The 10,590-nt window shown below is 37.5% G+C and overlaps 1 protein-coding gene across 3 annotated transcripts in view; it reads right to left on the bottom strand.

Annotated features, from left to right (window-relative positions):
* Positions 1–10,590, bottom strand: part of usp2a (ubiquitin specific peptidase 2a) — a 43,361-nt gene that overhangs the window by 29,869 nt on the left and 2,902 nt on the right. Inside the window, exons 1-3 of one of the 3 annotated variants that reach the window (XM_016273520.1) lie at positions 9,810–10,022; positions 9,246–9,333; positions 1,593–2,298 (exon numbers count right to left, since the gene is read on the bottom strand). In XM_016273520.1, the coding sequence (XP_016129006.1) occupies positions 1,593–2,252 (660 nt within the window). In that variant the 5' untranslated portion in view covers positions 2,253–2,298; positions 9,246–9,333; positions 9,810–10,022. Of the gene's footprint in view, positions 1–1,592; positions 2,299–9,245; positions 9,334–9,598; positions 9,781–9,809; positions 10,023–10,590 lie in introns of those variants that run through there. The other 2 variants (XM_016273522.1, XM_016273521.1) reach the window with 2 other exon arrangements.

The raw sequence follows: 10,590 nt of genomic DNA, 5'->3' as shown, positions 1-10,590 counted from the left end.
GACTGCTATGTTCATTATTACATCCAACAACAGAAGACCTCAATCGCTTAGGAGTCATTCTTGTCTACATCTGCTCCGGCGGTGAAACAATGGTGGACTTATGACAGCTCACTCAGGGCGGGCCTAAGGTAAGACGCCAGTCCAGTCTGTGCTGAAATGCTACTGTCAATCAAACTATCGTGGGAGGGGCCTGTTTTTGTGATGTCACACAGACAGGCATCTGAGATCGGCTCGATTTGAGAAAGGGGAAAACATTTAACACGATTAAAAAAAAACACTGGGTGGATTTTTATCATTATAGGGTGGTTGTTTACACACACTGCCAACACACATTTTAGTTCAAACAACTTGTAAAAATGCATGTAGCATCCTATGACCCCTTTAAAAAGTGATCTTTCCCCATTTTTGAATGGTCACCATTGGCACATAATGCAACAAATACAGCTAAAGTCAACAGATTTTACTAATAGACCTACCAATCTCTGTGTAAAACTTTCTGAAGTCATTTTTAACCCCCTGTAATTTGGCTCTGACTGAAGCCATTCAGCTTCATGGTTTTCTCAGGTGAAAATTGCCATTTTGACCCCCCTCTACAAAATAGTTGATTAATCAGTAAATATTCATCCATCACATTTATTCATAATATACATAATATTCATGACATAATATTTTGGCTTTCATCACTATACATCTTTATCTTTCTTCAGAAAAAATATTAGCTAATTCAGAAATCTGAGCCGGGGACCTCTGGTTGAGTTCACACGGAATGGCTCAGCTGATATTTTTTTGAGATAATTTGTCACACAGGAAATGAAAGGCCAAGTAGAGTACACTGCATCATGGGCTGCATGATTTGGGAATTAAAAAAAAAAATTCTAATAAAAATTGTGATTGCGATAAAAAAGCTCCAGGTATGCTGTGCTTGTTTGTGGTGCTGCAAAATTTGGTCCAAAATTTTGTAATTATATATCCATATGACTATAATAATAATAGTAATAATTAGTAATAGTATTACTAAAAAAATGTTAAACAAAACGAAATAAATTAAATTTGTACAATGAAATATTACAATAAGAAAATATAATGATGATAATGATAATAGCAATATTTTATCTTACAGTAAATGTAAAAATCAACAACTACACTTATTGCGGTCTTCATTTTCAAACGTTAAACCATCAAGCTTTTATTTCGGCGGAAAACTGCAGGGAGCCGACAGTATCATGTTTCACTATTTCATTAATTAAATTACAGTTACTGATAATTACACCGAGCCATATGTTCCTATCTAGTAGTAGAGTTTTTATGTTAGTATGGTATTCTAAATATACATGACCAAATCAATCATTTTATCTGCAACTTCCTAAGATGAGTTCACTTATATCACAAGAGACACTTGAAACACAGCTGAATGTTACACATTCCTTCCACCTCTCAGCACAAACTCTCTGAGCCGAAGGGCACTTGAGTAACACTTGAGAAAGGAGAGTGATGCAAATTTAAGGATCGGTGAAAAACACAATCCTAGCATCATTCTGCGCGTTCTGGAAATAAATGGGTACTGTCCAAAGAGAAAACATGAATGCTCTTACCAAGGACTCTCTGACTGGTGAGGTGGAGCGACAGCTGGAGGAGAATCGGCTGCTGCTGCTCTTCAGGCTGTCCTGCGTGGAGCTCCGTGAGAGGCCGTAGCTGGAGCGAGCTCTACCGTAGGAGTCAGATACATCAGTTCCTCGGCTCTGGTAGGACTGCTTCAGGCCACTGCCGCTGGACGTCTCGCTCAGGCGCAGATTTGACAGATCATGCGTCAAATCGCTCTGACTCACCGACTTCCTGCGACTGAGAGAGATGCTGGAGGACACGGGTGAGGAGGAGAGGTAGCTGGTGGGGGCCGGAGAGTAGCTGTAGCTGCTGTATCCTGAGCCTCCATTGAGGCCCGAGCCATAGCTCTTAGCCGGTGTGCGGCTCAGGCTCTCGCTACGCCGGCCGCCCAGCAAATCGGTGCGAGGGATAGGCCGACCCCGGTCCGGCTCGGACGAAGAGCTGTAGTTGCGGAAGCGGGAGGCGCTTGAGCTCAGGTAGCTTGAGGAGGAGTAGCCTGAGGAGGAGTAGCCTGAGGAGGAGCTCTTATAGGGCAGCTTGTCCCGCTCGTAGGAGCTCAGCGACGGGGTCAGGGAGGAGCCATATGAACTGTAGTGACTGGTATAAGAAGAGCCGGAATAGCGCTTCGCCGTAGAGGAGACACGAGACATGCTGGGAGCTCAGCTGGACATGAGGCGATTTCAGGCTGCATGGACTCTGTGAACGAAAGGAGAAAATGGGTTGCATAAAAATTCTGGCCAATACAGATAAACCAATAATTAATTTCCATGTTAAATTCGGCATGAAATGAAAATCTGTTTACTAAATGTATGTTGTTGATCTTACTGTGAACAATTTAAAGGTGCAATAGGTGATTGTCTTCAGAAACATTTTTTGTTATGCTGGTTGAAAGTCTCTTCACATCACGATAGCAATCATTAAGTTAAGTGGTCTAAATGTATTTATCTGTATTTATATATTCTGTGGAAGGTGTAGGATCAAGAAATGTTCGTCCAATCAAAACGCTCGGTCCGAGCATTTTAATTGGCTTTCCTACCTGCCTGTCAACGTATGTATTAGCATACCTCTGCGCACCCTGTTCGTGCAGACAGGATACGTTATCAGCGCGTTCACGCACGCTGTGTGAGAGAGAGCGATAATGGCAGACAAACATCAACAACCCGATCTTCCTTCCTGGTATTGTAGTACTTTTAAAGTTTTCTCACCAGTGAATGACACATGATGTAGCCTAGCAGTTCCCAATTCCTATCCTCGCGCCCCCCAGCTCTGCATATTGTGCATGTCTCGCTTAGTTAACACACCCGATTCAGATAACCAGCTCGTTAGAAGTGAGCTACGTGCATAAACGGTGTTCCGATCGATATGATCCCTACACAGTGTTCAAATCCGTTGAAGTTTATTTCACTTCAGAACATTCATTCACGGATTTGCGCTGCGCACCGTCTTCACACTCATCACACTCACACACATACATCTTCACATCCAGTGCGAGGACTGGAATTGGGAACCGCTGATGTAGCCTATTGTAGTAATATTGTCTCTGGTATTCTGGTCTGTGAGCGTATATGGATTCAGGGGCGTGGCTTTGGACGGCGATTGCAGGGAGGGTGGGACTTACGCTTTCAGTGCTATCAGGCTAAAGTTAGCATTTTCCAAGGTCTCCTACTGCACCTTTAATACATGCATACTTTATTTTTTACCTTGAGTCAGGGGCTTCATGCTTTCAGTATTTTTGAGGGGGCACGAGTGAGGGGGTGGGGTGGGGGGTCATTTGACACACAGCAGCCACAATAGCACTCATAGGCGGAGAGTGAACCAACTCCAGGGTAAGGCTAAAAGCAGCCAAATGTATTAAATAGGGATGCACCGAATGTTCGGCAATTCGAATAAGCGAAAAGACCGAATAAATTGTACCGAACAATGATATGACACGATCAAATAGCAACCAGCGCAGAGTGAGAGGTGCGCACTCTTTATTATGCAGCACACACATCAGCAGTGTGGAAGCATTTAAACTGTCGGAGAAAGACGCAAAAATCAATACAAGCACCGACAGCGAGAGACTGTTTAGGACTGCATCGCATGTATTCTGACAGCGCTGCACGAGCTCGCAGCAGATCTGCTTGTTAACCAGGGTTCAAAGTCCAAAGCGCGAAAGTTGTCAGTTGCTCAGTCACATTTTTATGAATTTTTACAAGGCATGTGACAATGCGATACGTACGAAGTATTCGTAATGAGACTCATTTATAAATCTGTCGTCAACAAAAATAAGCATTGAGGTCTTCCTGCGCGTTTCCGCAAGGAAAAAAAGCAAGAACTCTTATCAACATTCATAAATGTTAGTATTGTCATTTTACGGTTGTTCTGTAAAATAAAATAACAAGACAGTAATAATGATAATAATCATTACAACAGCACTGTTTTAATACATTTATTATAACATTCACACATAGTGTTCAAATTATTTAATTATTTATATTTTCTAATGTTTTAAAAGAAGTCTCTTCTCAGCAAGGCTGCTTTTAATTGTACAGTAAAAAAAGAAATAAAAATTAAAAAAAAGAAATACATGCCTGATTCAAGAAGGGGGGTCTTGATGGCCAAAAATTATTATTTTACTAACTTATTAATTTTAAGTTAAATTGTGCTTTGTTGGTAAAGTGTCTGCTAGAATGTTAAAAATGTTCAGTGTTAAATATTTTTTAAATTGTTGTTTTGTAATTGATTTTTTTTCTTTGAAAAGCAAGACAAAACAGTAAAAAGCACATTTTGGCTTTTTAATTTATGCAATGGTGAAAAAAATTTGGCAAAATACATGGGGAAAAAAACTCGAAAAACCGTGTTCGGTATTCGGCCCAGTGTTTAATTTTGTTCGGTTTCAGCTTCGGCCAAGAATTTTCATTTCGGTGCATCCCTAGTATTAAACATCATAAACCCGTCTTTTTAGACAAGTACAAGACATGGGTGTCATGTAGGCTAAAAAATGGAATATGGAACTGAAATTGAATTTAACGTGATTGCAATTTAATAAAAACATTAGAAATTGATAAGTATATAACGTTTCCTTTCCACGGTTATTCAAACAACGAATAAATTATATATAGAAACTGACATTATCACTAACATTGATCTATCGCGAGTTTAGGCACTCTAAAAAACCAAACTATCGTTATAACTACTGAAGCTGTATACACTGTGAAATGAATCTCTTACTTACATTGTACGTACATCTGCGCTTTGTTGTTTATTATGAGAGAATTCGCAAGAGTCCGGAATTCAGTCAGCGAACGTGCGCGCACTCAACAAAACTGATAAGTTTCAACGATGAATCATCTGAACTCCTCTGATTGGCCATTGCATTCCTAAGCTCAACAGAATTGTGTGACACACCAGATATAATTTTTAATATTATTTTTACAAGTGGGTGCAGAAGACTATAGTTCATTTATGTGTGGATGTGAGGATGGCAAAATAAAGTAAACTGTGACATATTATACCCAAAAATTCTTCATACAGTGGACTACCAGTAAAGATGATAAAAATTTGGGACCAAATATTATTCAGACACTTTGACCTGACCATGTTTTGTTTAAGTGTTTTTTCTTTAATTGCTAATGCAAACTTTTTACACCACAGACTGAACAAAATTAAGCATTGCTTGGTAATTGGTTGACCTAAATTGGTATTATCTAATTGTGTACTTAAATTTAACAGCTGACAGCTATTCAACCTAATTCATAATTTAGTTATCTGACATTATCAAGATGAATTTGTTCTGACACAGTTTAACTTGAAAATAAACTGTAATAATGTGAGAAATGTTGAAGGTGTCTGAATAAATTTTGGTTTGACTGTATACCGACTTTAATTTTCGCATAAAATTAAACACTAAAACTAAAATCTTACAATTGTTTTGAATACTAAACTAAAATAGTTTTGAATAATATAAGTGAATTTAGGCATCACAACATTATAATATACAGGATGAAAAATAGATGTTCATTTTGAGACTTGCTAAAGATTACATTTAACAGTATTATCAGTAAGATTAGTATTCTGATCTTGATCTAAAAAAAAAAGTTTGCATGTGTTTTTGATGAGTAACATATTTCATACATCAGGCTTTTATATAGTTACGTTATCAGTTTAATATAGAATGATATATAATTGGAAAATATGGAGAAAAGAAAAACAAAACCCCAATGTTATTCAGTGGCCCAAACTAAGCAAGAAAATATGCCATTTTGTGCAGTTTTTGATATTTGTATGGCCAAAAAGTAATATGCAATTCTGTTAGCATGTAGTAGATTGTGTGCAACAGGTTTTTCAGCAAAGTTATCATGTTGATCATTTAAAGGCCTAAGAAATTTGCGTATCAAATATGGTACAGTAGGCTCTCTAAGATTAAGTGATCGTTTACATCTAAATTTAGATGTATAATACAATTAAATATCCAATAACAGCCAATACAGATTGAAAAAAATATATAATATCAGCTGATAACCAAAATGGTACAGATATTTTGTGCATCCATAGCTGCTATGTATAAATATAAGTTATTTTTAAGGGCACTCTATGTGAAAGTGAAAAAGTTCAAACACTTTTGTCAAAGTGGCCCCATCTGACATCTACACTACCTGATGAGATATTAATCATTTTAACTCATATCAACCAACAAACTCCAAAATGCCTCAAAATCCCACACACTGAAGGTCGGCGGTTTCATTACGTGTGTATTTCAGCCTTAGGGAAAGAGTGTCTCTCTTCAGTTGGGCAATTTCAGTCAAAATGTTAGGGTATAAACACTACCTGTAATGAATTTTGAATTACTGTTTTATATTTATTTTGAGTGTCATGCCCTGAGGTCTCTAGTGTTCTGTGCGCTTGATCCTGAAAACATATTCAATGAGTAGCAGCATGTGACTCTTGTACAAACACAGCACACACACTGCGAGGGGTGATATCGCGCATCCTACGGGGGCTTCACTGCTAACACGGGACCCTGAATGAAGCTGGCGAACAAAATGAGCGCCATTGTTTTCATAGGGGGCCTGGATTGGTGGTTTAGCCCGAGCGCAGCCTGAGGACCCCGCTGTTTGAATGAAACGAGAGAGCCCCCAGAGCCGGGCTGTGTGTTATGGCGGCACAGTTTGTTCTCGTGGAGAGACAGGCTCTTGTTCACAAGGCAGCGCAGCGTCTGAATAAATAAAAGTATCTGGTGTTGTTGATCCGTGTAGGGTTCAGTGTGATGGCTTCTTATTTCTCTCTGCGCACTCTCTCTCTCTCTCTCTCCCTCTCTGAGTGCAGCGTTCACAGATGCATCAATAATTCAACACACAGATCTAGGGTAGGCTGCATGCTGGAGGCAGTCCAAAGCACATGGCAGACCGACCCTAACATGCTTTCACCAGACGAGAACTCTTAAGACAGTTGTCCACTGCTTTCACATTGTGTTCCCTCTCTTTGCCCACAATAACAACAGCCAAAAGAACCCTACCATATGGTATTGAGAAAGCAACTCTATTCAAACTGCTGAAATGCCACGACAAACTAGTAAAACTAGAAAAAGAGGTAGTAGAACACATTTAGTTTGTGCTGCACTTCATTAATAGATGAGGTGAAAACTGATTAACAATCAAAGAAATGCAGACTTGGCAAGCTTAACTGAGGCAATGTTTTGACCAACTTGGCAACTTCTAGCCTACAAATTTGAGGTTTACATTAAAAAAGAAACTGATGATAGAGGACAAGGGTAAAATGAACTATTATTATTAATAATAATTTAATATAGTTAAACTTTTTTTGATAATAATGTATTCTCTTTATTTATTACTGCATATTTATTTCTTATGCTCACCAAGCCTGCATTTATTTGATTTAAAAAAGTACAATAAAACAGTAATATTGTAAAACATTACATTATTAAAATAACAGTTTTCTTTTTTAATAGCCTATATTTTAAAATGTAATTCCTGTGATGCAAAGCTGAACATTCAGCCATTACTCTAGTCTTCAGTATCACATTAATATGCTGATTTGTTGCTCAGGAAAACATTTATTATTATTATTATCAGTGCTGAAAACAGTTGTGCTGCTTAATATTTTTGTGAAAACATTTTTTGTACATATTTTTTCAGGATTTTTGACGAAAGTTCAAACAAATAGCATTTATTTGATCAATTTCATGCATCTTTTGAACAAAATTGTATGTCAATGAATACAAATATGCTTCATCTATTCAGCTAAATCATAAAGCAGGCTCTGTTGTCTGTAGTCATCTTTTGTGAGAAATATTAGCTATTAATTACTACTAATAAAGAAACTTTTTACAGAATTAAAACCTTTTTAGTAGAATGAGATAGGATTTTGAACTAACAATGTTAGTGTTACAATACTAACATTTCTCACAGAATGTTGGTTCAGTATGAAAGAAGTCAGTAGGGGTTTAGTCAGTGGTCAGGGTCTGAGCTGTGGGAGTGTCTCCGGCTGTAAGCATGTGACAGGTGAGGACTTGTCAAAGCAGACGTGGTTCAGCCCCGTGATGCCTGACAGATATCCACACTTGCATTCATGCTGATAGACGTGCTGTCATTACGTGCACACCACCACTGCTCCTTAACATTCACATCTAACACGTCACAACACCTACTTTTAGCTCTTCAGCATTTGGAAAGCTATGAAAGCCGGTTTCCACCTCAGAGTAAAAAAATAAAAAGGTGACTTAACAGTTGTGACTTAATATCTGTCTTACATGTGACATTAAATGTAAATGTTAGCCACATAATTACATTTTGTCTGTTACTCTGACGCAGAAACATGCCTCCACAGAAACCAAAATGCACTAAGAATTTCAAAGAAGCATCAAAAGGTCAATAAAAAAATATCCGAAAACAGTTTAGCTGTGTATGTGCTGTATAACTTCAAATATCAAAACTGGTCTCCAGGAAGCCACCGTGAAATTGAACCATCCTAAAAAATCTGAAACTTGTGCAGGTGTTTGTGTTAGCAACACAAACAATATGCTGAAGACTTGAGGCAAAGTCTTGGGTACAGCTATATTTACCCTGAAATGTGAGCAGATAAGAGCTCAGTGGCCAAACTGACGCCTCAGCCCCCCCCCACCCCCCTCCTATGACCAAAAGCAATCTGGCAAGACTCGCCTCTCAACAATACTCAGTCTGCCAAACCAAACTCGAAATCTACTCTTTCTATCCGCAGCTATGTTACGCAAATCAGACTTGCACTGGTCTAGCATTTGTTTTCAAAGCTTATTTGATCTGGAAAGACAACATCAGACCAAATTTTAAAGGCAGCAGGTCATTTCAGGTTTTTAAATCATTTACAGTGAGCGTAGACTACCTGAATAAGGAATGTGGAACACAGATTTTGTAACAGACTGACATTAGGGCCACTGTCTATGAAAAGGAGGCAATGGGGATTAACGTGAGCAACTAAAATTGCAAATCAGGTATATAGACACAAAACTGCTTTGTTGTTTTTCAATTTTTTCAAAAGACGAACCCAATAACTTGCACTGGATTAACACTCCCTAAAAATCTCCAGAGACAAACTGCAACCCTGTCTCTCGGTATCATGTGTGCAAAGTGCGCTAGCAGGTGGGTGTTAGGTTCAGGGGTACCTACTGAAAGTAGAGCCGTTCTCGGTTCTAGCGGACGGAAAAACAGAGGTGGCGGTTCATTATACCTCACATACACCATTCAATGTTCAAACCTAAAAAGACAACAAAAATACAGAAGAGGGTTTAGGAACATTTGGTGAAGGCAGTATTTATAAAATAAAACATACAGCTTAATTTAAAAATGGCCATAAAATATATACATATATAAATATAAAAGCACACTAAGTACAAGACACATAATAAGGAAACAGGCATATATAAAGCCTATGAGACATAGAAAACATAAAAGCATATATGACAACCCATTCCTAGGTTAATAAAGAGGGTTATGAGAGCATATTTTAAAACTATGCTTACAAATGTTCAGTATTACTATGCATCAGTTTAAATGTCAGACTTTCATTACAATCCAGACCCTGGTTACGCTGAACGGCTAACAATAGAGAACCTAACAACTGATGACTTGAGAATGCCACGCGCTCTCCCCCACAGACCTCACAGCATTGGATAGCAGTCAAAACAGCTTAAAGTTAAAGAAAAGAGCGAGTCATTTGGAGAAGAGGCTCACCAGTAGTATTTTCCATGGACAGTGTGTTGCTTTGGAGGCTGTAGCTCCAGAGTGAGAGGACTAGGGAAGGATTGTATGAGCAGAGTGATCCAGAATGCTAGAGATCATATTACTGAGCTGGTAAATATAGCAATTGCCTATGACCTCCCTGGGTCATTCAACACTCCTGCATTCCAATTTGTACTTAAAGGAATCGTATTAAGACTTTTTATGAGCAGGACTGGGTTTAAAATATGATTATTATAATTACAGTTACAATTTATTTAGATAAACATATTACATATTTTGATTATATACTTTTCTATATTTATATAAAATAATTAAATATAACATTTTATGTAAGACATATGGCATGTTTTTATATTTATATATGTATTATATTTTTTATACTTTATATATGTAGTTATATTAAATTAACATTTTGTAACATTAGGGCCACTGTCTACAAAAGGAAGACAATAAAATAAAAAACACTGGACTTAACATGTAAAACTAAATGGCAAATCAGGTGTTTTATGCAAATCTTTTTTTTTCTCCAAACGGTGAACCCATTGACTTTGGATTAATACTCTAAATATCGCTAAAGAAAAATTTCATTTTTTTCTTTTTAATTATTCTATGTAAGTTATATATAAGTAAACATTTTATGTTTATATAAAAATTTAATTGCAATGCAATATATTTAATAATTAAAATATTAAATTAAGAAGCTATTAAGAAGCAGGATTTCTATGGCTTGTTTAGCTGGGCTTAAAGGGATAGTTCACCCAAACATTAAAAT

This window comes from Sinocyclocheilus grahami, unplaced genomic scaffold (genome assembly GCF_001515645.1).
Source record: "Sinocyclocheilus grahami isolate Dianchi unplaced genomic scaffold, SAMN03320097.WGS_v1.1 scaffold79.1, whole genome shotgun sequence".
In the NCBI taxonomy this organism is placed as follows: Eukaryota; Metazoa; Chordata; class Actinopteri; order Cypriniformes; family Cyprinidae; genus Sinocyclocheilus; species Sinocyclocheilus grahami.
The sequence above is the reverse complement of the archived record's forward strand: the minus strand, read 5'-3'. Positions and strand labels throughout refer to the sequence as shown.